This window comes from Puntigrus tetrazona, chromosome 3 (genome assembly GCF_018831695.1).
Source record: "Puntigrus tetrazona isolate hp1 chromosome 3, ASM1883169v1, whole genome shotgun sequence".
NCBI lineage: Eukaryota > Metazoa > Chordata > Actinopteri > Cypriniformes > Cyprinidae > Puntigrus > Puntigrus tetrazona.
This window is the reverse complement of record NC_056701.1, coordinates 14,028,892-14,056,884: the sequence shown is the minus strand read 5'-3', so window position 1 is coordinate 14,056,884 and position 27,993 is coordinate 14,028,892. Positions and strand designations below refer to the sequence as shown.

The window sequence follows — 27,993 nt, the reverse complement described above, 5'->3', positions numbered from 1 at the left end:
TAAATTTAATCTAAAGTACATGTAGCACATCATGTGAGTCAGAATGTAATAAAATAGTTTGTTTGATAACCTCGGTCTCCTCTCAATACAAAAACAAGCCCTTGCCCTTTAAGGTTGTCAGGAGTAACGGGCATCCCAGATCGAGGCTCATTGACGTCAATCGTTGTTTGTGATTGGTCATAACCTTTTCCGGTGAGGCATCCATCCATCCAAGGACTGTGAGAAAGCCAGTGTAAACGAAGTAAAACACGTCGACAAACTCATCGAAGCGACTCAGGTATGAATATTTAATAGCAAAAGTCTTCGCTGTGACAGTTGTTGATATCGATGCGTGGGCTGACAGTCTGTTAGAGTGGTTAGTGTAATGCCGTCGGCTTCCGTTGTTGTGGTAATGTAGCTTGCAAGATGGCGTATTTTGCTGCTTGACAAAACTGGTTACAGAAAACACAGAGCTGCAAGAAGTTGCAGGATTACCCTGCTTAACCTTTACGCAATTGCTAAGTAGCATGTATTTACAATGTCATGTATTTTCTGCACTAAAATAATGTTACGTTCACATGACCGATTAGCGGTGAATTTGAGAAACGCCTGTGGAGATGCGAACTGCGAATTTTATGAGCTCAGGGGCCCCGGCAGGGATTTGGGGCCAAGATGTGTATGTCAAAATGCTACACTGCTTAAAAAATAATATCTTACTTGGGAGAATATTCTAAGCTTATCAGCTTAACCACAGACGAATTTATTAGAAATATAGGAAGCATGTTAACTGTTGAACTTGTTGAAGTTTGACAACTTATTATTTGAAATTGTTTATTGTTGTATGGGATTGCAGCAGCAGTATGTATGTTTTTTTTTTAATCACTGGTGCTTTGTTTTCGTTAAGATATGATCACGAGGTCGTGTGTGTGTGTGTGTGTGTGTGTGTGTGTGTGGGAGAGAGAGAGAGAGAGAGTGTGTTTTTTACCAGAAGGTTCCCAGAGTCAGGGAAGACCTAGAAATAAATCGTTTAATTTAATCAAAACAAAATGTTAGGCCAGGCCAAGTAATAGAAATGGAAAAGACATTGATATTTGTAGAATGGAAACATTTCTATGTATTTTAACTTAGAATTTCATCAGTTAAAAAATATCTTTTTAAACATTATTTTAGTCCTGCAATGACAGATGGACTGGAAAAGATCATTGGTCAAAATGTGTGGAAACCTTGTAACACTGTAAACATGGCAGCGATTTATTTTCACACATGTGGGAATGTAGGAAGTATGTTTAACCACATAAACGTCTAGACGTGATCTGTTTGTATGAGAAATCACAAAACAACAAGTATTTATAACACATACATGGAGCAAATGTATTAGACGCCTCTATTTAATGCCCGTAACAGCTTTGTTTGAAAGTTTCGAAACAGTACAAAATATTTTGCTGTGATCAAAATGTAAGACACTGTTTACTCAGCATGCTAGTCTTGTGGTAAACAGTTAATCTGAGTGCATGTTAATCCACAGAAAAATAATGATCTGTCTTCATAATCCTAGTCAACATAAGAGAATTCGCTTCTGCTCTGGAATGATGTTCCGTCTCTGATGACGTCAGTTTGACGTGTGTCTGCTGCAAGCTAGAGATGGCTCCGCCCACAGTATTCCGTTTTTTATTTGGAAATATGTCACAAAGCTGGTTGCAACTTCAATTTATGATACAAAATTACTCTTTAAAAGGCACAATGACCGTCAGCTCTTCACATTTCAATGCGAAGAGTTGGTCTAATGAGGTTTTTGGCTCATGAACGAGGACTGGATTTGCTCCAGGTCTGTTGGGTTGTTGAGCTGATGTGAACTGCATGTGCTGGGTCAGCAGGTCATCATGGCGTCCAGCAGTACAAGCAGTGAAGAAGAGAGGAGCTTGCGGGAGTGTGAGCGCTACGTGCAGAAGCACAACATCCAGCAGCTGCTGAAGGACTGCATTGTGCAGCTGTGCACAAACAGGCCCGAAAGACCCATGGCTTTCCTCAGAGAGTACTTCGAGAGGCTTGAGAAGGTCGGTCATTTGTCAAGGGAAACTGCATGCTCTTAGACTCGGTTCGCTTTAGACATATATTCTTTACTCTTGAGAAGCTGGTTTCAGTGTCTCAATTGTTGTTTATGTTTATCAGGAGGAAGCTAAACAATTCATCAGCCAGCAGAAGTCCAGCTCTCGCTCAGACTCCCGTGAAGATGAGGTTTCTCCTCCCATGAACCCTGTGGTTAAGGGCCGGCGGCGCCGCGGTGCCATCAGTGCAGAGGTCTACACTGAGGAGGACGCAGCGTCTTATGTCAGAAAGGTAGCTTTTTACTTGCTTTTAGTATTTTTCTGTGACACAAATAATATCGTGCTGAATTCTACATTACGATTGCTGTTTAGTAAGACAATAGCGTTTGCTGTTTTTAACAGGTTATTCCTAAAGACTATAAAACCATGGCTGCTCTTGCTAAGGCGATTGAAAAGAATGTGCTTTTTGCTCATCTTGATGACAATGAAAGAAGGTGACGCATCTTGTGGTTTCAATAAGCAGATTGAAATATTCAGTGGGACTTAATACGGTCTAACATTTATTGGAAACCACTTTTTTTTTTTTTACTCTTTGCAGTGACATATTTGACGCCATGTTCTCAGTCACTTACATCGCAGGAGAGACCGTGATCCAACAAGGTAAGGCTTCTTTTTTAGGAGAAGCTGAATATGTAAAAATAGAAAAAATAAATTGACTAATGTATCGTATCTCTCGTTTCAGGGGATGAGGGTGACAATTTTTATGTTATTGACCAAGGTGAAATGGATGTAAGTGCAGTGCTTTCAAATTGGCGCTGAATCAGGATGTAATATGATAATGCATAAATGGGAAGGATATTGACATATACATTTGTAAGTACTGTTGTTTTTTTTTTTTTGACAGGTGTATGTCAACAATGAGTGGGTGACCAGTATTGGAGAGGGTGGCAGTTTTGGTGAGCTGGCTTTAATCTACGGCACTCCCAGAGCAGCCACTGTCAGAGCAAAGACCAACGTCAAGCTGTGGGGAATTGACAGAGACAGCTATAGGAGAATACTCATGGTCGGTGTACTATTTAACCAATTCTTTATTTATTTATTTAATATTATAATTTTTTTTGTCCTCCTGCTGAATCTTGATTACCCTCTGTTCTTAGGGAAGTACTCTGAGAAAGAGAAAAATGTATGAGGAATTCCTTAGCAAGGTCTCCATTTTGGGTGAGTTGATTTTTCATCTGCTGTAAATGTAACATTTTTATACTATTTTATTGTAATGTAGATTTGCAGGTTGTGTCTCTGTGTGTGTGTGTGTGTGTGTGTGTGTGTGTGTAGGAAGAGTTTATTTGCGGAAACAGAGAACACAAAATCATGTTTTTTTTTTTTATTATGTTATCATGTTTTTATTGTGTTCCAGCATACAGAGGTGTGATTAAGCCTGCGCAATGACATTTTTTTTTTTTTTTTTTTTTTAGTTGTTAAAATATGGAAAAAAATAGTTAAATGTATTTGATTTGCCTTTTGTGTTGATGGCATGTTAACTTTATGTGAGCAGAGTCTCTGGATAAATGGGAACGGCTGACAGTTGCTGATGCCCTGGAGACGGTCCAGTTCGAAGATGGCCAGAAGATTGTTGTGCAGGGTCAACCCGGAGATGAATTCTTCATTATTCTTGAGGTAGCTTTCCTTCTTAAATTTTTGGTAGTTTTTACACTATTTTCATCCGTTTCTCCAATAAGTGTATACTCGCAAAAAATGTAAATAATTGTTAAAGAAAATATAGTCCTAAAAACCTCGGAGCAGACGTATTGATTCAGTTTTCTGTGCTCAGGGTTCGGCAGCAGTCCTGCAGCGGCGGTCGGAGAATGAGGAGTTTGTAGAAGTCGGGAGACTTGCACCTTCCGACTACTTTGGTAATTGTGCTTTCTTTACTTTCTGGAAAATCTCTCATGCCGCGTATATTTAAACATATCCCAGAAATGTAATTGCTTATGGATTCCATGTGCAGTGTCCATTAGTGCACTTTAATGTGTTTGTTCCTCTGTGTCCTTTTTTTTTTTTTTTTTTTTTGATTTCCCTGCATGTGTGTTTCAACAGGTGAGATCGCTCTGCTTATGAACCGGCCTCGTGCCGCCACCGTGGTTGCCCGCGGCCCGCTGAAGTGCGTAAAACTTGACCGTCCACGGTTCGAACGCGTGCTCGGCCCCTGCTCAGACATCCTGAAGCGAAACATACAGCAGTACAACAGCTTTGTGTCTCTGTCGGTCTGAGGCGCACTAGGCTCTTTCCTCCTCTATTGCAGGGTCCACCAATGCAAATCCGCTTTATTTTCTTACTTTTCTTTATGCATTTTCCAACACCCAGGTGCCCATTCACTTCAGTGTTCTCTCTCTCTCTCTCTCTCTCTCTCTCTCTCTCTCTCTCTCTCTCTCTCTCTCTCTCTCTCTCTCTTCTCTCTTTTTTTTTTCTTCTTTTTTCGTGCCGTACCCTGTCGCGTTCGTATCCATCGTACATTTAAGGCTGATTGTTAGTTTTGCCTGAGAAACGAGCCAATCATTGTGCCACAGATGCCTGTCATGTGAACAGATGTTGAACTAACAAGGTCTGTCGGGATTGTCTCTTTCCTCCAAGTTGCTTCTCGTTCCTGTATAACAGTGTTTTGAATGGAAGGAAATCAGTGGCAGGGTTGACATTCATGTAGTGTATCTATTCAGTATATTCAGTATGATGTATCTTATTTGAGGCATCAAGTTCCAGTTCTGTTTTCCCTCGTTCATTTCAAGCATTTGAGTATAGGGAAGCCAAAGGCATAAATCCATGTGTTATGTTGTTTTCTTGGGGGTACTGAAGTTAAAATGTCACCATGGTTATCGTGGTGATTAGCTTTGCTCTTTTATTGTTATAGCTGCACATATATAGTGTATGTAAATGATTATATATTAGAAGTAAATGACCATAACCATATTTTTTTGCACAGTTTGAGATATATATATATATATATATATATATATATATATATATATATATATATATATATATATATATATATATATATATATATATATATATATATATATATATATAAAAAACACTTTATATGCGCCTGCTGTCTTTCATTGTGGCATTTAGTCCTGTTTCATTGGATTTTTCCATTTTCTGTTTTGTTCTCCCTTCATGCTACACATAGGCTTGCACTGGATTCTTATGTAGAGCACACCAGGATTAGACAAATCTCCTTTTAAAATTTAATTTTGTTTCGCATTTGCTCCCTTCTGAAATGCCACCTGCCGCAAATGTTTTTATTGGTTTGTTTCCCCCACAAAAAGGTGACGATATCTTGTATTCAACATTGTGTTTAAGTACAAAAAAAGCACTCATTTTTAGTTTTGATTAATTGATGAGAAGAGTTACAGATATGTAATGGTTAATGAAATCTGACCGAGTATGCAAGGATCCTCCTCGACAGGAAGTGACCACTTGGTGACCTCTTTAGCCAAGAGAATCCCATTAGGTTATTTTTTTTTTCCTCGATGAGTGTATGTGAATTGCTTTAAAAATACCAAATGTCTTTTCCCTTCTTTCTTTCTTTTCATAATTTAAACTGAAATTATTTGGTTTATCAACAGAGCAGGACTAAGAAAAATAGTTTTCAAATGATCAGTGTCTGTATTTTTATTTTTTTAAATTGAGATTTAGATTATTCTCCTTAGTTAAATCGAAGTCTTAAAACAGGGACAGTATTTACCGCTTGTGTTGAGTTCATGGTGTCTATATGCCATTAGGGTTAGGGTCCATCAAATGATTGGCGTAGATCTGCAATCCAATACTGCCACCAACTTAATCTCTTATCAGACATTGTTCTTAGGGTTCTCTGAGCTGTTGTTGGATTTTACTGGATGGTACAATAGTGTTAACTGTTGCTGAAAGTAGATTTTTAATGGTCACACAGATATATTCTTGTATTATTTGAAAACAGTTGATGTGAATTTTAAATCTGTGTGTTTTTGTTTTTCACACATCTTGTGTTCATGTAATTATTCAGATATCCAGCTCCTTTATACTGCAGACTCGAGCAAATTTAGTTTTTGAAAAGTGCCTGATTTCTTTACTTTCATAATTCACAGCCAACAGACATTTCCTGGTAGGTTTTCCCCCTTCCAATTCTATTCGTACATATTCTGTCAGCTTGTTACCTGTATTATCTATAAGCTACAATTTTAGTTTATTTTTTCATATGCAGATACCTTTGGCCCTTAGCAGTGTAATTTTGTTTAGACTTGAAACTCCAGTAATTAAGAGTTTATTTAACTGCCCCAAAATTGCTACGTTAATTAACGAAAGGTTCAAGTGAACTGACCTAGGTTTCGTGTTTTTATCTTCACTATCTGCCCTACTGACCGCAAGGAGTGGTTTTCTTTTTACTCTCTGACACTTGATTTAAGAGCCTTACTGCATTGCCACTGCAGTTGTCTGGGAAAAGATACTCATTCACAGATTCTGCCCCTTTAGACCGGATTATAATTTCAGAATCAGTAAAATCTTGGTGCTGTAGCTTTAAAGACACAATCTGCACCCTTAATGATATGTAAGGAGTAGCCTTTGATTAACCGTTCCACTGTCTTTTCACTGAGTGGTTTATGCCTTATGATGGGGTTGAATAAATAAACACTTTGAAATTATTTCTATAGTCCTTAATGTAAACTGTAACACCATTTGTTAGGCATACAATTGCTAAATGGTGTACTTGTTATTGCTCAAACACAATATGTATTGCTTTGTTAATTTAACTTCATTTGGCAGTGCAGAACTGAGTAAATAAACAATAAATCTTTCCCTGTTTTCGGTAAAATGCATAATTTAAAATTTATTGTAATTCTCTCCTTTTTATGAATAAATGAAGTGATTTGTTCTACCGCTAATACAATTTTCTGCTTGCTTTATTATGATCTATTATTAACTTCAGCCCCGGTTTCTTGAGGAACATTCATTGATACACTAGAAGTGTGTTTGTATTACCACCATTAACCTTTTTTTTTTTTTTTTTTTTTTTCCCCTCCAAGTTTGCTTTTCATTCCCTGGTTGTGACTGCCAATGGTGTTTTCTTCTGAAGTTTTCAGTAAAATTGTGTTCTAGTATGTACAGAGGAATTGATATATTTGCTCGTAGGCTTTGCCATCAAGGCTTAGAGACTCCTGTTCACCTATTCTTCAGTTTGTTAAGCCCTCAGCACAGAGAGTTGTAAAATGTCAGAGGACCATTTTTCTATTATTCTTTTTCTATAACTGTGTACGGTTTGATTTCATTGGATGTGCTCAAGTTGTAAACCTTTTGGTATAGATTGTCCCAATGGCAGGTCAAGCAATAAAATGATTAATTCTTGAATATGTAAGTGTCTTGTGTTTCCTGTACCGTTTTCATACTTTTATTTCTAATACGACCTGCATCCTGTGGTTTAACTTGCGTATTTTGACATAAAATGCATTGAATTAATCATCCCCAATAAATACTAGATGTTTACAGTGAAAGTACAGCAATAATTGTAATTGATAACACTTTATTTTAAGGTGTCCTTGTTACACTTTACCTGCAATTACTATTATAATAACAATTATGCATAATTGAATGCAAGTAACCCCAAACCATCCCATAATCTTAACCATATAAGTAAATACAGTTAATTAATATTACTCAGTGCTTAAATGTATATTTATACTGGAACAACATAAGTGTAACCTAGTCACTTTTAATAATAATAAAAAAATCTAATTCGCAGAAGTGTCGATTGAATGACCTCTCACTGTCAAAATGGCTGTAAGGTATATTTATTTTGACAACTGTTCGTTTTATCTATCCCAGGGGAGTTGACTCTTCCCATTCCAGAGATTTCTGTATCATTTTGCCCCACCTCTCCACACCCAGTATAACAACTGTCATCCCAAACGGCACTGCAGCGACAGCTGTTCCTTTAACCCTTATCGTGCAAAACAAACCTCAGTTCCTTCCACAACCTCTAGTTTCTACATTAACCTGTTAAATATGCACGTGTTTTTTAATTTTAACGCGCGCAGTTCAGTTCTTCGTCTGTGAAATAAATTAACCGATTTTCACACGGCACGGAACGAGAGAGAAGCAGGCGGACTCACGAGATCTCCGAAATCTCCGAAAGTGCACGAACCACGTTCGTGTTTTTCCGGACGCATCGTGAAACAAGCCCGAGCGCCGCCGCCGCTGCAGCCGAACGGCACTCGCACCAGCCCACTGGCACCTTAACATCACATTTCAGGCTATTTCTTCAGACTCCTCGCTCGTCCGATACTGCCCGTGCGCTGCAAATGCAAGCCATCAAGTGTGTCGTTGTCGGCGACGGGTAAGATTTTGACGAGTAAATGGTAAAATCGCTTCTTTTTGTAAGGAGGTTTTCTTTTGGGGGGGGGAAAGCAATTGTTGCGAGAAGGAGCCGGGGAGTGGGGATTGTGGTTCGGCTCAGCGGATGAGGGAGATCTGCATTGGCAGAATTGAGGGGTTTATAATAATTAAACATTTTTAAATATATATGTGTCATTCTCCGATTCACGGTAGTTGTTTTCCCTGTGGTTTAAAATCAGATTGTAATGAGCATTGGCTCTGTTGTGATGGCTGTTTGGTTAAATATCTATATATGCTCAGGCGTTTACGCTTGCGTGCGTTTGTTCCGTTTTTAAATGCGTCGATTTCGCCCTGACAAGTATTGGGGCAAAAACAGCGCGTTAACCACGCGAACGTTAAACGCTTCTCGTGCGGTGTAGAAATGAGATGCGCGTGTACGCTGGAATGGCTATGTAATGATGTCATGGTTTCACACCTACATCACTAGAGCTCCGGTGGAAGTGATCGCGTGCTCGTGAGCACCAACTTTAACCTTTTCATAATTCATTCTTTTTTTTTTTCTTTTTTTTTCAGAATTAATCATAATTCCAAAAACTCGGTTTTTCCAAGCGTTGGTAAACATGGAAACAAATAGCCGCGTTGTAATTGCTATGCATTTGGTAGATACAGTATTTGTTTTTGTGATAATTTCAGTCTCACATAACCACTATTCATCTTTTTTTTATTATTTTTTTTAATTTATTTTTTTTATAAATAATAACCACTGGATTGTTAGACTATAATAGTAGAATGTAATATGTACTACACAATTTTAACAATAATACTATTGCTGTTTTAGCTTAAAATGCATGTCATGCAGAAAAAATATTGGTCAAACCATTTATCTCTATAATATCTGTGGAAGCTTATTTCATGGTATAGTTAAAAGTATGCTCTTAGGCCTCGGGGAAGTAATATTAGCTCTTTCATTGTAACCATTTAAGGTTTAGTCCCTGTCTCATAGTACACACTTTCTGTCGTTTGCCATGTGAAACCTCATTTCACAGCCTGCTGATTTAATGACAGGAATACAAATTCAGTCTTCAGAGCCCTCGAACATACTTGCTATTTTTGCCTGCTTATTTTGCTTCTTCTATTTTTACCCCCTTTTATTATCAGACTTCCTCACTCTTTCTCTTCCATTTTTTTTTTCACTTTTCACCCTGCCACTGCATTTCCTGTCTAGGCTCTTTACTCTTTCTATGTAAGTGCATGCAGGGTGTTTTTCATGACAAGAAGCTGTCTCCCTGTATTCAGTCCTCGTCTGGCGGGGCAGTTCAGTCGAGAGCAGAACTGTGAATTAGTGGCTGCCAGTATGCCATCGAGCCTGAATGAATAGCTACAGGCCTTTCTGCCTGCTTTCCACAATTGTTTCCTTGATGTGCAGTCCTCGGTTCTCAGTACGGCCGTCACACGTACCACTTAACATCTTTTGTATTTCAGTGCCGTGGGTAAGACATGCCTGCTCATCAGCTACACCACCAATGCCTTCCCAGGAGAGTATATCCCCACAGTGTGAGTACAGTCCGAACGGGAATTATTCCTGTGTGTCTGTTTACTTCTGTGGATGTGTTTCTGAAATGTCCTGAAAAATCTATGCGTGACCCTCAGATTCGACAACTACTCTGCCAATGTTATGGTGGACGGCAAACCTGTCAACTTAGGCCTCTGGGATACAGCAGGACAAGAGGACTATGATCGCCTCAGACCACTCTCCTATCCCCAAACGGTACGTAAATATCTGTGTCATCTTTGTAATCCAGACTTTACATTTTTTCTTGACAGTTTTGACAGTGTTCATTGTTTAGTCAAGCTTATTAGCTTATTTTTTTCTTTTACTCATTACTAGGCTTCCTTATTATCATTTTTGGACTTATCCAAAGTCTGTTCTTTGCTTTGTAAGACAAAATACTAAGATATTCTATTTCAAATAAATGGTTTTCTTAACTTATTATTCCTCAAAGAATCCTGAAAAGATCTGTCATTGTTTCCCCCCCAAAACAAATTCAACGTTGCCTTTATGGGAATGAATTACATTTTCGAATATATCACAGTAGAAATCTCAATATAACTGTTTTACTGTATTTTTGATTAAATAAATGCAGTCCGCAAAAAGAGCTTCTTTTCAATACAATCAATACATCGTACAGACTCCAAACATTTGAGCAGTACTCTGTATTCTTAAAAATAATGAATGATTTAAATAAAAAGTTTTTAAAAATATTATTCCGTTTTCTGACAACCTCGGCATTATATAATGCAGTGTAAACAGAAATGAATAATTGATGACATTGATTTTTTACAAAGAGTCTCCTTTGCTTTCTGCAGGATGTGTTTTTAATTTGCTTCTCACTGGTGAGCCCTGCTTCCTTTGAGAATGTAAGAGCAAAGGTTAGTATCCACAGAAGAATAAGACGAGCATCTTGAGCATTTGGTTTCCTTAACAAGATCACAAGCTGTTAGGGTACCTCGTTTTAACCAAATGTCTCTTTGTAGTGGTACCCTGAGGTTCGCCATCACTGTCCAAACACCCCCATCATACTTGTGGGCACTAAACTTGATCTGCGAGACGACAAGGACACAATTGAACGTCTGAGGGATAAGAAACTAGCTCCCATCACTTACCCGCAAGGGCTTGCTATGGCTAGAGAGATTGGTAAGAACGTTTTCTTGCATGCGTATTTCCTTTTTAAACAATTCACCATGGTGTAGAAATCATTTTCATTTATAAATTACTAGTCAATTTTACTAACAATTACTAATTAAGAAAATGATGCAATTAAAGTGAACATTTCAAATTTGAAAACTGAGATATATATGCATAATATATACTTAAATAGTCTTTGTTTACAAGTCTGACATTTATTTTTTTCACAGTTTAATAAAATGTGAAATTTTGAAGTGACAGACACTGATCAATAAATGCATCAAATGTACTTAAATAGTATAAAATGTGTATGTTTTCAATGTTTCAATAGTGTTACGGCATTGCCGTGGGGAATTGTATATCACGTATAGTTGGCTCATTGAAATCTTTGGCTCTGTAGGTGCTGTGAAGTATCTGGAGTGCTCTGCTCTTACTCAGCGGGGTTTAAAAACCGTGTTTGATGAGGCCATCCGCGCTGTTTTATGTCCTCCACCTGTAAAGAAAAGGGGCAAGAAGTGTACTGTATTTTGAGGAACACCGCAGCTCATTTCTTCATCGATGTGCCATGTAATCTGCGGGCTCTTGGTCTTCGGCTCTGCTGTTATCAACAGATAAATCCAGCTTGTGAAGTGACAAACTGCAGAGACATGCGTTTCCATGGTATGTCTGGTATAACTGATATATCAACATAAATATGCCAAAATTGCTTTGTTTTTATTAAACTTTGCCTTAAAACGTTGGTGTAATGTGAACATTTAACGGAAGAGAATGACATAAGGCCATGGCGTCAGGATGAATAATTAGTTACTTAAGAACACGCATTGCTAACTGTAAAGAGCTTTGCCCTGTTGCAACAAATCTTACATTTTTCAGAGCTTATCGTGTGGAAATTGTGGCTATTCGTATTTGATCTGCACATAATTTTCCCTCTTGGGATCTGTGAATGTGTCAGAAGATCGTGTAAATAGATATTTTGCGACCTAAATGTGTGGCCATAGCTCATGCTCTCACGTGAGGGGTGACGGTAAATGCATTTTTCAATATTTTACTTTCAGCTTTTGTTGCCTGTAAAACATTTAATACTGTACCCGTGTTTTAATGTGACTACTGTATGTGACAATTTGTTAAACAATGACAGAAATATTACACACTGAAATATTTGTTTGCCAATAAAGTACTATTATTAGATACTATAAACAAAAATACTATATAAAATAAGCCGTAATCACACTTGTCTGCTACATACTGCAACTTACAATGAAAATCATTTCGTGTAGATCTAGTTTAAAAGTGTCTTTTTTTTTGCTAAACATTTTCCTATACATTTTGATATGTTTGAAACGCAATGAAATGTGCCATTATTGATTTTTTTTTTTTGTGCTGGGCTAACAAAATGTGTTAAAAGTTGTAAGTGTTCAGATGATTATTTGAAATGTTCTTTTACCTTTTAATGATTGATATTTCAATTTGAATGAGATTAAAAAAATGTATGTATGTGTGCCAATTGAGCATTTTTGTTTTGTTAGTATGCATTAGCATCAGGCTTTTATTTGAACTAATGACTGGAAATTAAATGAGTGGCACATACATAATCTTAGTTGGAGTTTCAGTTCTTACCAAAAAATAAATTAGTAGGATAGTGAGATCATTGCAAAGGTAAGGTAATTTTTTAATTAATTTGATAAGTAACATTTGTATACTGTACAGTCATTATCTCAAAACAAACTTTTCAGTGTACGATATCCCTTACATAACTAGACTTGGTAACTTTGGTAACTAGGAACATTTCTTAGTTCAGTATTATTGAAATCGCACTGTTACTGTCTATAAATGAAAATACAGGAACATATTACAAAGATTTTTTATGTTTTATTATTACTGCTCCATATACTGTTAGTATAATTTATTATATATTAATACTATACTAATAATTCTATACTATTATACATTAAACTGACCCAAACTGGTTTTAATACAATATAAAAAAAAATACTAATCTATTAGTAAATAAATCTGCAGTTAAAAATAGTAAATATCTTAAGCATTTTAAACAGTAAAGAGGTAGCAATAGTATTATATCGACAAAACGAACTTTACAAAAACATACAAAATAAATACATAGAAGATGTGATAAATGGGACTATTTAGCAAATAAACATAAAGTTAATTATTATATTTCAGACAAAGTCAGAAACCCAAGCGATAAAAAAGGTCGGCATAATTTGCATCGTTTTACCAGACGCTGCCTCGATATAAAATCAGCCACTTTTTGTTATTATTTCATGGCCTGTGAAATATATCCCCCCCGACCGAGGCAGCGTCTCGCGGAGTGTGAAGGTAGTGACGTCTCCGCGCTGCAAGACGTCGACCACGCGCACTCTCATGCCCCGGATGTGTTTGTGTGCTCTGTTTCTGCAGAGGAGGAGGAGATGCCACTACCCGTGCAGGTCTTTAACTTTCAGGTAAATAAGCGCCTTTAAATGCATTTCAGGCATCTTCCACAACACGAGAGTAGCTAGAAGACGCGCGCCGAGTTGAAGTAGCTCTGTTTACGGTGTCGGTTCCTCGCTTATCGCAGCCGTTGGGAGCTGTTAGCTCGTCTAGCATGAGCTCGTAAGTCAGAGCGGCCCTCAGGACGCGACAAGTTTAGCGACAGCGCGCCTCTATCCGCCCGAGGAGCGAGACCGATGCAGTTTCGACAGTGAATACATCCAGTAGAGCTGTTTTGGTTTACACCCAAAGTGGTCCAGTGGGTTTTCTTGGGGTTGTTTGTGAAACACTTGGGTAGAAACTTTCTTTAGCCGGCTAAGTGTATTTAGCAAGCTATCTCGTTAGCAAGCTGTCTGTTTTGTATCATTTAGCCAGTGTGCTTGGAACTCAGGACGTGTCTCAATACATAGTACAATACTCCTGGCTTGAATGCGTTTTAGTCATCGTTTAAGTGCTCCAGCTTCATATGAGGCTCCAAAATACTGTCCAAGTAGGCTGCTCACAAGGATTTGAGACACAGCCTCTATCATTTGCTTGTAGAAAATTAATATAGAGCACTAAGCATTTCAATTTAAGCCATATATATATATATATATATATATATATATATATATATATATATATATATATATATATATATATTACAAAATGATTAATCACGGCTCATATTTTATTGAGCAGTATTTCTGTCATTTACTGTCATTTATGAGCATGTGCATTATAATGTAGTTAATTATGAATGACAAACCAGCTAATTTATTGCAGTGTAATGTGATCTTAAAAAGAATTGTTTGTGTGGTAAACGTAACTGCTTATTCAAGATAGGTTGGCTTATGTTATTTTAAACAATCTGTTATTGAAAAACCTAAATGTGTGACTAGTAAGATTAAAAAAATTGGGGGGGAAGTGTCCCTCCCGTTGTCTTTTGTGGTTATGAATCATTTAATGAATATCTTTAAGCCCTCACTTCTAGTAGAAACATTCTTCAGTTGGTTTGGTTTATATTTATGTGTTCATTTCAACAACTTTTGACTTGCTTTTGTCTCGGAGCTGCTGCCACCCCAGTATGATTTTCTAGACATCCGCCTTCTTGCAGGAGTATTTTCAGTCAGGTCAGCGGGGTGCCGAAGGGCAGGTTCAGGGAAAACTTGAATTTGCCAGTCATTTCAGCCGCGTCCTCATGAGTAGAGCTGAACTTCAGTGGTCAAAGCAGCATGTCTGATCTGTTTATGGATATTACCACGGCGTACAGCTTAAGCTCCTCATCATGCTCACTGGAGGTAACCACACAATGAAGGCAGATAGGATTCGCAGCTGTCACTTAGTGTTGTGGTGCTATTTTTTTCTTTCCTCACAAAATTTGTTTGGTGGTAAGGATATTGGTTCCTCTGTGCAATTTTGTTCACCTGCGCTTGAATACATCCCTCCAGTGCAGAATGTTAAACATGGTGTGTCCTGCCTTAACAGGGGTCTGTAGAACCCATGCAGATAGATGCTGACCCTCAGGAAGACCAGCAGAATGCGCCTGACACCAACTATGTTGTGGAAAACCCGACGTTGGTATGTGTCATTGTGCAGCAAATATCATTGTATTCATTAATTTCTCATTTCTGAAGTATTATTAACACAATATCATTCAGCATCTAAATTATCTTGTTGTTTAGATCATTTTCTGAATCACAAAAAAGTAATCTTTGGTGGAGATTTAAATTATTTTTAGAATCACAGAAAAAGTTGTACTCTTTGGTAGACATTTCATCCAATAACCAGTAAATGGCTGATATCAGAAGTATATATTGTAATAATTAAAAATAAAAATAAACATTTAGGGTTTACAGCATAATAATTTAAAGTACAAAAAGTTTTTATTTTGAGATTTGCTGAAGATTAATTTGACATTAAATTATTTGTCATTTGTTTTTACCTTATGATTTTTTTTTACATTTATAATTTAATGTATTATTTTACATTTGTAATTTTTGTATACTTTCATTTTAAATTTTTATTTTAAAGTTATTTTATGTGCTTTTGTCATTTTGATTGTTTTTATTTGCAAATTGAATTATGTTTTTATTATATGCGTTTAGCATCCAAGTCAACATATCCCAGCTTTTTGTTGTTGTTGTTTTTCATCTAATATTTGTACTTTTAAGTCAACTTTATTACAATTGTAATGTTTTAATAGTTTTTGTTTAAACAGTAACGACAATGCCTCAACATTGCCATTATCTAATTCTTATTTAGTTATTTATTAGTATACAAATTGGACAAATGAGCATCTGTCATATTGTTTGATCATCAACCTAGTGCTGATGATCAAACGATCGAGTCACAAACTTTATTTTTGCACAGGATCTAGAGCAGTATGCCTCCAGTTACAGTGGGCTGATGAGGATCGAGAGGCTGCAGTTTATTGCAGACCACTGCCCCCAGCTACGAGTGGAAGCACTGAAGATGGCCCTGTCCTTTGTCCAAAGAACCTTTAATGTTGATGTCTACGAAGAAATCCATCGCAAACTCACTGAAGCCACAAGGCAATTCAAGATCATTTCTTTTTTTCTTTTTTTTTTTACAACCTAACAAGGTTTCTACATGTAAATCTTACATGCATGACTTTGAAAAAGATTGCACTTAACATATTTGTCAACACAGGGATGTGCAAGGAGTCCCAGATGCGGTACCGGAGGGGGCAGTCGAACCCCCTCCTCTCGACACAGCCTGGGCAGAATCCACCAGGAAAAAAGCCCTGCTCAAACTGGAGAAGCTGGACACCGACCTTAAGAACTACAAGGGAAACTCCATCAAAGAAAGCATAAGGTAAGGCCAGACCGAATGCCTGACATTTATTGTCTGCGATCGCGTGCTTGTTTTTATATATATTTTTTGTACACCTGTATGTATTCAGGAGGGGTCATGATGACCTCGGAGATCACTATCTTGACTGTGGTGACCTCAGCAATGCCCTGAAATGCTACTCCCGAGCCAGAGACTACTGCACTAGCGCCAAGCATGTCATCAACATGTGTCTTAATGTAATCAAGGTATGGGTTTGTTGTCTTCCCTGACCGTTAACTTAATGAATGTGCTTAATGATGATGCAGAATTTTTTTGCTCACAATTTAGCCTGCGTATAGCAGAATTATCTGTTTTACAGTTATGAATCTTTTCTGTGCAGATTGCTTTAAAATTCTAGCAGCCTCTAACAGCTCATCCTAACAACCTTAATATTTTATAGGTTAGCGTTTACCTCCAAAACTGGTCCCATGTACTTAGCTATGTCAGCAAGGCTGAATCCACTCCAGAGATAGCAGAGGTAGGAGCAACCTTTCTTTCTGGTTCATTAAGATGAAACTTAAATATAGAATGAATCTGCAATTATCATTTTTGTGTATCTCCGCAATCTAGCAACGAGGAGAGAGAGATAGTCAAAACCAAGCTGTTCTAACCAAACTGAAATGTGCTGCAGGCAAGTACATTATTTGTATTTCAAGTATGTGAAGTATATTTGTCTTTGAAATGTAGACACGACACATGCTGAATCATTATTTTTGTGTGTTTTTAATGTGTATACATTCTCAAAATGTGTGTGTGTCTGTATATATACATTATATGTAGGAATTTGTATTATTTTAGTCACATTTTTAGTAAATTCCTGAGATTTGTACAGTAAGTCATCCAAAAATGGTTTGAACCTTTCTTGTGATATTTTATCATCTCTCTCGTGACAATAGGATTGGCAGAACTTGCCTCAAGAAAGTATAAACCGGCTGCCAAGTGCTTCCTGCAGGCCTCCTTCGACCACTGCGACTTCCCTGAGGTTGGTCCCTTCTTAGCTTTGCTCTAATGCAACACCAGATATTTCTTATAACACTGTTGAAGAGAAATAAGATGCAGTGGGTAATGATAAGCACTGTTTGCTCTCTAGCTACTTTCCCCCAGTAATGTAGCAGTGTATGGGGGGCTGTGTGCCCTGGCTACATTTGACAGACAGGAACTGCAGCGAAATGTCATCTCAAGCAGGTGAACTTTTTGGACCTTCAAACTAGGCGTCTTTATTGACACAAGGTTTATTGTTACTGGTTACATGTGGATAAAGCCTCACTGATTTATATATATATATTTTTTTTTTTCCTTAGCTCCTTTAAATTATTTTTAGAGTTGGAACCACAAGTCCGTGATATTATCTTCAAGTTTTACGAGTCAAAGTATGCATCTTGTCTGAAAATGCTGGATGAAATGAAGGTGAGTTTACTGATGCATGCCGAGTTGCTAGGTTTTTATTTAGCAGCGTTTCAGACACTGATTCTTTCTGTTGTTATGTTTGTTGGGATGTTGTAATTTGTGTTTTGTTTATTATAGGATAATCTCCTACTAGACATGTATCTGGCCCCTCATGTAAGAACACTGTACACACAAATCAGGAACAGAGCCCTCATACAGGTATGTAAAGGGATATTTGGTTCTGAATTTTATGTAGTTGCCAATCTTTGACTTCAGCTTAGTCTGATTCCTTTAAAATAATAGTTCAATTGGAGTAAATGACAGAATCTTGATTTTTGGGTGAACTGTACCTTTAAATCAGCAGAATTCACAAGAGCAGCGTTCATTACGTGCTCCAAACTTTTGCGAGTCATATTGACGCATGCACGTGATCAGTGAACATCAGGTCATCCCTGTTTTTGAGCTCTGCCTGACATAGATATGGAATGCCGAATGGGAGTTCAAATTAAAAGTGCAGTGACCATAAGATTATATTGACTCCTGAAGTATTAACATAGTTGCACTTACATGACCAATTGATTAACTTTGTCTTGTATTTCCCACGGGCAGTACTTTAGCCCCTATGTGTCAGCAGACATGAACAAAATGGCCGTGGCCTTTAATACCACAGTGGCAGCTCTGGAGGATGAACTGACCCAGCTGATCCTGGAGGGCCTGATCAATGCTCGAATCGACTCCCACAGCAAGGCAGGGCTGCACTCTCTCATTTGTCACCATGACACTTCCTTTTCTGGAACAGTGTTCGCTAAGCTGAAATGCTTTGGCTGATTTTTGTATCAATACTTTTCTGTACTGACTGAATTATAATTATAATCCACATTTCTCTTGCTTTGTCAATGAGTTCTTTACCTTAAATAAACACGCCGTATTGCCTTTTTGCTTTGGTGAAGATTATACATTAAAATGTAACCTGTGTTTTGAAAACTGTGTTTGTAGATTCTGTATGCCAGAGACGTGGATCAGAGAAGCACAACCTTTGAGAAGTCTCTACAGATGGGCAAAGAGTTCCAGAGACGAGCAAAAGCCATGATCCTGCGGGCAGCTGTGCTTCGTAATCAGATACACGTCAAGGTAACAGGGTCCCCAGGGTAACGTGTCCTCGCTCTGCTCTGCTCTTCACCTCACCATCACCTGACCATCTCCTTCCCCTCAGCATGAGCGTCTCAGAGCGCTACAGCTATTAACGCAGTAACACGTCTGAGGATGCGTCATTAACATTGTGACGCTGTGAGATGAAGTGGTTTACTTCACATTGATGTGACTCATAGTTTTTTAACATTTAAATCAATGCGAAGAAAACGGCTTGTAATCATATAAACTTGCCTCAGCTGTATTACTGCACTTATAAGCAAACTTATAAGTTATAACCTGAATGTTAAATGAATATTCTGGGTTCGTTTTAGGCTAATCTCAGTCGACAGCAGTTGTGTCTTTCATTTTCTTAAAAAAAAAAGAAAGGAAATCTAGGTTGCGATGAGGCGCTTGCAATAGAAATGAACAAAGGGAATCCAAAAAATTAAATACTTGCTGTTTTAATAGTTAAGCCAAAGGAAGTTAAAAAAAAATGTCTGTGAAATTACATTTGTACAAAAAAAATGGCGTCAGTAAAAAGAATGTTGTTCTCTTGAACTTTGTATACACCAAAAAGAATCCTGAAAAAAATATTGGTGTTTCTACTTAAATCTTATCAATGTTAAACACAGTTGTTTGTTTTTTCAGATCAGCACATGACATGTGACCATGTGATATTGAAGACATAGGAATAAATGTATAAAAAAAAAATATTGTAAATTGTGTACTGAAATTATACTATAATATATAATATAGCCATTATTGCTGTTATGGCATTAAAATATAAATTAATACATACGTTTTAATATTTGAAAAGGTTACTTTTAATAATATTTGACAATATTGCTTTTTTTTACTGTATTTTTGGTCAAATAAATGCATGAGTATGAGACTTCTTTAACTACTCTACACTTTTAAATGGTCGTGTCTATACAGTTTTAGCTTAAACCCTTAGCCTAAAATAACTATAAATCAATAAATTTATAGTGAAAATAATAAACCCATTTTTAGTCAACTAGCTACTTTTTACAGTGGATGCAGGTTACTTTAATGTGTGGAAAAAAGCTGTGAGCTCTCTGAGATCTTGATCCTGTTCCCTAAGAGCTATAAGAGATAACCCCAACCTTCATCTGTCATTCTTCACCAACACCAGCATGCGTTTTCCTCTGTCTGTTTTTCCCGCTTTACGTGATGCTTCTCACTGATCTCTCGTTCTTTTCACAGTCCCCTCCAAGAGAAGGCAGTCAAGGGGAGCTCACACCTGCCAACAGCCAAACACGAATGAGCACCAACATGTGAAGACTCGACCAGATGCCTCTCCTAGGAAAGTACACGGGGCCACTGCCGCATCTTAGGCCCCCCGTTTAGAAAACAATTATTTCCCTGCTGAAGAGAGAAAAATCACAATCTAAAGACTTTATTTAAGTTGGGAAGAAGATATCTGTTGTCTGTATTAAAGACAAGCACACCCTGTTGCTCAAATGAAAAGGAAAAAAAAGATAAAAAGAGAAACGCGGCACTTAAGCTGTACTGGCCTGTTGTTCTTTGTAAAGGATGCACTTTCCTCTGTATCTTGTGACAAACCTTGATTACACATTGAGAAACCTCATCACAAAACATGCTTTTAAAATAAACATACATTCAAAAAGATGCTTCAACCCGGAAAGGTTCTTTCGCCATCCGTTTCTGACACTGCGGTCGGAAATGCATTTAAGACTGGTTCGAACACTTTCAACCACCGCAGCAGCGTCTCTGTTGAATAACTTAGTCATTTCTCTGTTGTATTGTGTTCTGCTGTTTAAGTGAAACATCATCAGCTGGTCGGTGACCTTCCACAAGGCTAGATTTTATTTGCTTTTATGGTCTTTGAATAAATTATAACCTAGAAACGTTTACAAACTATTCAGTTTTTTGGTCATATTATAAGAAAAGGAGAAAGACGACTTTTAACACGTCAGAATTTATTTGAGCAAAGTTTCCAAAATGTTTGAACAATAAGCCCTGATGAGGAAAAAAAAAAACTAAACATCCACAGATCTACACGTTTACATTCGTTCAAGGGTGTTTTCTGAGTAACTGTCCCAAATCTTTAGAATAAGGCACGGAGTTGAGTCCTGATGCTTTAAAGCAGGGGTCACAAAACTTGATCCCGAAGGGCCGGTGTCCTGTAGTTTAGCTCCAACTTGCCTCAACGCGCCTGCCTGGAAGTTAAGTATACCTAGTAAGAGCTCGATTAGCTGCTTCAGATGTGTTTGATTAAGGTCAGAGCTAAGCTCTGCAGGACACCGGCCCTCCAGAAACGAACGTGGTGACCTCTGCTTTAAAGTAATGTGTGAAAAAATAAATCATGCTGGCCGATAACAACAAGAAAATGTCAATATGTTGAACAGAAGTTGTATTAGGACTGTATCCTTTTTTTTTTTTTAAACACCAAAAGAATGGAGGTAAAAGGCAGTACAATATTAGCGATTATAGGCTAAGGCATCTGTACCTGAAATAATTTCCTGGGTCAGGAATCTTTGTAGTGTAACTAAAAATTTCTACAATAAATCTGTATAACAATATATGTGTGTGTGTGAAATAGTCGCGTTATCGTAAGCGCACAATAAAATAAGCAGAGGTCTCGGAATAAAAGTGAATTTACATACATGTTAAAAAATTAAAAATGGATTAAAAGTCCAAAGATGTTTGGTTGCAAGTTGCAACCTACAAATATGGCCAATCTTTCATTTCGGAAGACAATAAATATAGTAAAAATACAGTTAAAATAATGTTTGAGTGACGATGACCACCAGCGTGTTGGTGTATTTCCACAGAACGTCCCGAGATAAAAGTCCAGCTCCTCAATCTTGGGTGTAGTGCAGGATTGTGCATTCAGAGCGGCTGCTTCATATACTACGTTCCCAGTAATTATCAAAATATACTACTCTAATAAACAAATCTCGAAATATTAAGACTATGGAACTATTCACCCGACAGCAGTCTAGAAAGTGGTACTTCATTACAGAAAAGAAGGACTCTACAAAAGATCTAGCGTAAGTAACAGTAGCGCTGATCTTTCCATGCCCCGTTTCTTTGCACGTTCAGTTGTTTTGGTGACATATGGATCCAAATCACACATCAACAGTGGAAAAACCGGGTTTGTCCACCAATGCAGTCTTGTACATTGAAGTCAGTGCAGAAATGTTAAGCGGTAAACCAGTTGAATGTGATTTCAGAAGTCACTGTTGTGCTTTACAGCGGATTGTGGGCTGCGCTGGAAACGGTCTGACTGTTGAGATTCCCATTCGTCAGCCCACCACCCGTATCGGAGTTAGACAGTTTTAAAGCCTTGGTTTTAAATCTCAGTCCATGGCCTGCAACCCAACAAAGAACAACCGTTAATCTTATAGAAGTGGTAGGACGTTACAAGTTACATTCAGATACATGCTGGTCCAGAGATTATAACATAACATCAGGACAATAGTGTTTTCATTTAAACGTGTTTAGTATTTACACAATAGTAAAGCAAGTCAAATTCAAATGGCCTGTTCCTCGCAGTATTAAAATCACTAAACATCTCTGACTTTTGTGAGTATTACTGATCAAGCTGCTTGAAATACTAACCGGGACAATCGGCCACTTCCTTGAAAGCCTTCCTCTTACAGCAGCCACGGCACAAGCTGAACACACATTTATTCCCCTGTTGAGAGTAAGATCAGTTTACCTTTTGTACATCTATTCATTTTTTGAAAAGCATGCAAAATGGTTCTTTCAAACGCTACGAAATTTGGATGAAAGGAAAAAAATTAAGCTATCAAAAATCTTACCTTTGGGTTTCCGCATTGCTCACACTTGACGTATTTTGCTGCAGATACAAGGATGCAAAGGCAATGATATTTTAAGTCTGGGGTCTGTATTATGTTTCAAAGAAAAAAATTTTTTTTTCTTTCTTTCAAATTTGGTATCCAATATTCAGAAAAAAGGATCATGTAAAATGTTTCTTGATCGGTAAATCAGCATATTAGCATATGACTTTAAGGATCACGTGACACTGATTAAAACAACAAAACAAAACAAACCTTACCAACCCCAAATTTCTGAATGGAAGTGCATCTCTAATAAATACATACGCATTTTTTTCATATCTTTTTTGTCATTTCATATCCTATTTGGTAAGTTTTTTTTTCTGTTTTATTATTTAAAGGTTACAATAAGTGCACTGTGCCATCGCCCCATTAGGTGAGTGAGCTTTGGATTCATCCTCACGTTTCAGCTCTGGACAGAAGTTCTTGTGGGGATTGCGGGCTTTCTTCTTCTGCTTGTTCTTGGAGAGCGAGTCGTTGGGGCCATCGCTTTCCTCCAGCGCCCTCTTTACACTCACGGCTTTGGTTTCTGATGCTTTCTGCCCATTTTCAGAGTTTGGATCCTTGGGCCTGCAAAATATACTTCACAGTCACGCACCGACGCCATTCAAACTAATTGTCTGATGTATATCGTGGGACAGAAACGATTTCTTTGAAACTTGTCTTGACTGATATTATTCTGAACCACAGAATTACTAGAATTGTGCCGGTTTCAAGAAAACATCCTCACGGTGGTCTGACGTAGGGTTGACAGATCCAGTGAGGGAAGGGAAGTCCAGTCCGAATCCATTCCGATTCATCTTTAGCCATCTCCTCCTGTAACAGTAAACTTAAAATTAAACTCTCTCAAACCCTGTCATGAGCTTAATACATCTTTGTTGAGCACAAATTAAATTAATATTCAGACATAGTTGCTTGACCTGGCAACGTTTTTTCAGCTGTCTGTTGACCTCTGCAATCCCAGCTATGTTTTTGGCTTTGGCCAGCTCCTCCCTCAGGTCTTGATGTATCTGTAAACTGCAATAAAAAGGCGCACTTATTATTATATTACGATTAAAATAAACGTTGTTTTAGAATATTAAATAAATATTTTCTACTGTATCAAAATTCATTTCCAGTTACCATTACTTCCATCTCCAGTGTCAGATCTGACAGAAAGGAATATTTCATCTTATGGTCAATTTTGAAAGCAGTACCGCTTAATACTCCTGTGACAACTGAGATGCATTCTTTTCAGGATTTCTCGTTTAATATTATGAGCACAGTTTGACACACAGGGCTAAGACTAAGCGGGATTAGGACATAGTTCAATCAGGACATTTAAGTAATTTTTAAATGCTTAGTTGGCACCCCAGTAATTTTTTTTTTTCTAAGACAAAACAAAAGCATTGATATATTTTAAAATCATTCAGTGCAATTGTATTTCAGTTGAAACAGCCCAGACCTGCATTTTAGCCTGGGACTAGGTTTAAGCCTCGTCTGTGAAACCGGGGGATTAAGTTAGCATAATTAAAACAGCATAATGTAACTTTACTGTCACTTTTAACCAGTAGTCTGTGCCCTGAATCATTTCTGAAACCCTTACTAACCCCACACCCTTGAACGAAATCATTTAATGAACTCTCTCAATTCATTAAGAGACTACAATCTCAAATCAACAGCGAACATCAGCGTCAAGCTTCAAACGTGAAGGAACTTACGTGTGGTGCCAGAGTTTGAAGATGTGAGCTCTGACGAAAGACAGACTGCAGGGTGGGTGTTTCTCCACAACCTCCAGGTACTCCTCAGCCATCTCCCACACAGGTGGACTACGGCCTTCAAACAGGGCAGGATTGTGGAGATTCCCTTCTGTGAATGTAACAATTTCATTTTTTTTTCCTATTACTGCGAGTCTTTCAGCACAAGCTCGTTTATGAGTCTTGTTCGTATGCGTCACCTGCACTCATGACACCTTGGACTCCAGTCTCCTCCATGCAGAGCTGAACATCACTCAGGTGCTGGATGTTTCCATTGGCGAAGACGGGAATCTTTACAGCCTCCCTACACCAACACAATAAAAGGTACACCATCAGGACAACACACTGAGACCAGTTAGCACCAGAAGCAAGTGTCGCATCTCTTACCGTACAGCTTTGATGTGCTTCCAACTTGCAATGCCCGTCAGAGCCCCCTTTTGATCTTTAGTTCTCCCGTGAACTGTGAGGAGCTGTAAAAAAAAAAATGTTCAACATACTAAACCCTCAGCAGCTGGTTCAAGAATACATGAATGACTTTAGATTGAGATTTGAGGCCATGCAGTGGTTACAGCTGGTCAATTCCAGCTTGGAGAGAAGTAGGCCTCACTTGAAAAAAAAAAAGTGTGTGATCTCAGATTGCTCCATGTGCATTTTAGATAAAAGTATCTGCTGTATCATAAGCAAGGGGAACACTTTACCTGGCAGCCAGCCTTTTCCAGCATTTTTGCATACTTCACGGTTTTCTCAATCTCTGGGAAGACCCGGATTTTGCAGGTAATGGGCACGGAGAGTTTTTCATCTGCCAGTTTAACTGTAAACCACAGCACCTGAATGAGACATATTCTCTGCGCGCTTCACATCTGCACTGAGCTATGAAAACAAGACAACTTACTCATTTTCTCAAGAAGGTCCCACTCATCTTGAAGAAACACCCCATAATGGCCTGGGAGATAATGTATGTAATGAGCCATAAAGTGGAAACAGAGATTTTAGTGAATAAATAAAGCAAATATTTTCAGTACTCCTATGCTCACTTTATTAGATCAAAAATACAATAAAACCGAAAAAAGTGCTCTTTCATATACAAAGTCATCTAAGTGTACTCAAATGAATATAAACTAAAATACACTTTTAAAATACTATGTATTGAAATCATGTATTTAGTTACCATTTGTAAACCACCTGAACCCATCTTTTATACACTAGTGCACTTAAGTGTACTTCAAGTGGTAACTAAATACATATTTACATACAGAGAATACAGAGAAAGTATTTCTTATAGTTAATAAGGAATATTTTTTAGTATACCAAGTACAAATTGTGCTTTAAAATTGAGCATTTTAAGTACCTTGTGGAAGTGCACTGTTAAATATGATTATAATTTTAAATAATTGCAATATATTTTTAGATACTTAAACATATTTTAAACCTAATTTATTTTTCTGATGGCAAAGCGGAATTTCACCATCATTACTCCCATCTTAAATCCCACGATTCAGCAGAAAACAGTTTAATGTGTTTTTTTGACGCTTTAAGAACAATTTTCACATTTCTTTTTTTCACATATTTCAATCTTGAAATCAGTCGCACTGGTAATATATTGTTAGAACAGCAATGCTTTTTATTCAGGATCCTTCACTCAGCAGAAACTAACCAGAAATATTTCCATCACTGTTTTTCCCTCATTTTTGATTAATTTACTGCATCCTCGGTGAAGAAAAAAGAAGAAGAAATCTTATGATTGGTGGTTTGTCTCTCGGATACAACATAAATTAAGTTTTGGGTACCTCTTTTTGCAATCATCTGGGGGCAACCCAAATTCAGATCGATGGCATCACAGTAATCCTGTGCGAGCAGAGCAGCCTGGATAAACACTTCAGGATCATTGGCACAGAACTGCGAGGAGGAGACACCAAATCAAAAATGACACTCCGGTGTGAACACGGTCCTTCTCACTGATGCCGGACGGCACGGAGCCCACCTGTGTGATGAGGGGCCGATCCTCCTGGTTGACCTCGTTGTACAGGTTCTCTCGGCGGTAGTTGACATCCCTCACGAACACCTGAGCGTGCAGCATGGGAGTGTAGCAGAGCTCTGCTCCGTGTCTGCGGCTCAGCAGCCTCCAGGCCAGCTCGCTCTGCTCCACCATGGGTGCCACCACATAGCGTGCCCCCTTCAGAGTGCTCGTCCAAAACTCGAACCCGCTGGGTTTCGCCATGCTGCCTGCACAGGATGAGATCCAGAGCTGGGCAGTAACTGGTTACATGCAATCTGGGTAACCTGTTCAGATTCCCAAAACGAAATGCTTGTAATTAGATGACATGATTACGTACGCGTTAGCAAAAACGCATTTAGAATTACTTGTTCTTCGTAATTGCTCGTTTTCATCTACTGAAATTTCCTTAACCTCATATACACTCTCATAAAGTTTTTTTAATCCGTAAATCACGGTGACAACGTGAAATCATACATTCACTGACATTGGAAACTACTCTACATTAGCCTAGCACCTAGCTTTACGGCGAGCTCTAAAAATAACATTAACGTAACATGTTCGCGTTATTACAGTACTTTGAATCTGTCAAAGCGTTTATCATCACTGAGCATTTTGGAAAGATGTTTTTTTTAGTAAAAGAAAGTAGAGTCTGAGACCACGGACTGACTCGTGCTACATATCCGGAGAAATAAAGCGTGAAGGACGAACACACCGACAGTATTATATCCCATTAGCTGTCATTCTTTTAAACGTACTGTATTGAGAGCCAAATACTTACAGTAGCTTATGATCCAGCCACAGAGACAGCAGCTCTATGCGGCACATGAAGTGCTGCTGGTGTCGCGGTGAAATACATCCGTGAGGAAACGATAAACCTTTTGATTTATTCCGGGGATTGTGACAAAATACGATATGTCGCACCGTTTGGACGTGAGTTGTGTATGATGCTTTTGTTAAAATGTAAAAATCAGTCATGTAGTCTGTAGAATGTGCAGATATATTCTTTGTTCGTTTAAATGCTACATCCATATTTGCTCCAGGTCAGTGGAGAGGTATTCGGTAATAAGGCAATCTGGAAGAAAGAATCTTTAAAAATACTAATAAAAAACGTTTTATGTAAAAAACTATTTACAGTTCACGCGAAATAAAACATTTACGTCCATACTATAATCGAACACTAGAGGTCAGTGTTGTCCTGTTTTTTTTATATAAGCGACGTGTTCAGACTGTTTTTCTTTATAAGCTATCTGTCCCGTCTTCAGTTTACTTTCAGATGCCATTGTTTTTTTTTTTTACCATAAATTCAAGAACAATAATCATCGTCATTGTGTGACTTTTTGTCCTCATAACACATGATATAACTGAACAACTATTTTCTGCAGTCTAGCAGTAAACGTGCTGTTTACTATGATAGTGTACAACGGGGCCCCTAGGATAAAAGGCCCCCTGGAAGCAGTTTTCTTTCACGGTAATGTATAGCTAAATGCTAGTAATGAGCTGT

The 27,993-nt window shown here is 37.9% G+C and overlaps 4 protein-coding genes across 7 annotated transcripts; 3 read left to right on the top strand and 1 right to left on the bottom strand.

Annotated features, from left to right (window-relative positions):
• Window positions 1–162: 162 nt before the first annotated feature.
• On the top strand, window positions 163–7,403 carry prkar1aa (protein kinase, cAMP-dependent, regulatory, type I, alpha (tissue specific extinguisher 1) a). 2 transcript variants are annotated; one of them, XM_043234025.1, is made up of 11 exons: window positions 163–277; window positions 1,854–2,033; window positions 2,149–2,316; window positions 2,427–2,518; window positions 2,623–2,684; window positions 2,767–2,813; window positions 2,929–3,087; window positions 3,182–3,242; window positions 3,577–3,698; window positions 3,853–3,934; window positions 4,119–7,403. In XM_043234025.1, exons 2-11 carry the CDS (start codon window positions 1,860–1,862, stop codon window positions 4,289–4,291), a joined length of 1,140 nt encoding a protein of 379 aa, XP_043089960.1. In that variant the 5' UTR covers window positions 163–277; window positions 1,854–1,859; the 3' UTR covers window positions 4,292–7,403. The 2 variants fall into 2 exon arrangements, with proteins under 2 accessions (XP_043089960.1, XP_043089964.1); XM_043234029.1 differs by having other exon boundaries at window positions 166–277; window positions 1,851–2,033.
• Window positions 7,404–8,185: 782 nt separating this feature from the next.
• rac3a (Rac family small GTPase 3a) lies at window positions 8,186–12,577 on the top strand. The gene is made up of 6 exons (XM_043235907.1): window positions 8,186–8,388; window positions 9,870–9,941; window positions 10,038–10,155; window positions 10,755–10,817; window positions 10,923–11,082; window positions 11,474–12,577. Exons 1-6 carry the CDS (start codon window positions 8,354–8,356, stop codon window positions 11,602–11,604), a joined length of 579 nt encoding a protein of 192 aa, XP_043091842.1. The 5' UTR covers window positions 8,186–8,353; the 3' UTR covers window positions 11,605–12,577.
• Window positions 12,578–13,382: 805 nt separating this feature from the next.
• gps1 (G protein pathway suppressor 1) lies at window positions 13,383–20,565 on the top strand. 2 transcript variants are annotated; one of them, XM_043235001.1, is made up of 14 exons: window positions 13,383–13,535; window positions 15,031–15,123; window positions 15,916–16,097; window positions 16,216–16,380; window positions 16,469–16,604; window positions 16,799–16,876; window positions 16,969–17,029; window positions 17,295–17,380; window positions 17,489–17,583; window positions 17,700–17,805; window positions 17,923–18,003; window positions 18,394–18,531; window positions 18,781–18,915; window positions 20,140–20,565. In XM_043235001.1, the coding sequence occupies exons 1-14, from the start codon at window positions 13,503–13,505 to the stop codon at window positions 20,212–20,214; spliced, it is 1,464 nt and encodes a 487-aa protein (XP_043090936.1). In that variant the 5' UTR covers window positions 13,383–13,502; the 3' UTR covers window positions 20,215–20,565. The 2 variants fall into 2 exon arrangements, with proteins under 2 accessions (XP_043090936.1, XP_043090935.1); XM_043235000.1 differs by having other exon boundaries at window positions 18,781–18,932.
• A 294-nt stretch (window positions 20,566–20,859) lies between these two features.
• On the bottom strand, window positions 20,860–27,380 carry dus1l (dihydrouridine synthase 1-like (S. cerevisiae)). Of its 2 annotated transcripts, none has more exons than XM_043235003.1 (14): window positions 27,271–27,380; window positions 26,478–26,719; window positions 26,284–26,392; window positions 25,389–25,439; window positions 25,195–25,307; window positions 24,884–24,966; window positions 24,697–24,800; window positions 24,461–24,608; window positions 23,681–23,777; window positions 23,491–23,576; window positions 23,164–23,330; window positions 22,725–22,762; window positions 22,522–22,597; window positions 20,860–22,271 (listed from the first exon to the last, which is right to left on the bottom strand). In XM_043235003.1, exons 2-14 carry the CDS (start codon window positions 26,712–26,714, stop codon window positions 22,150–22,152), a joined length of 1,431 nt encoding a protein of 476 aa, XP_043090938.1. In that variant the 5' UTR covers window positions 26,715–26,719; window positions 27,271–27,380; the 3' UTR covers window positions 20,860–22,149. The 2 variants fall into 2 exon arrangements, with proteins under 2 accessions (XP_043090938.1, XP_043090937.1); XM_043235002.1 differs by having other exon boundaries at window positions 26,478–26,776; window positions 27,271–27,340.
• Window positions 27,381–27,993: the final 613 nt, after the last annotated feature.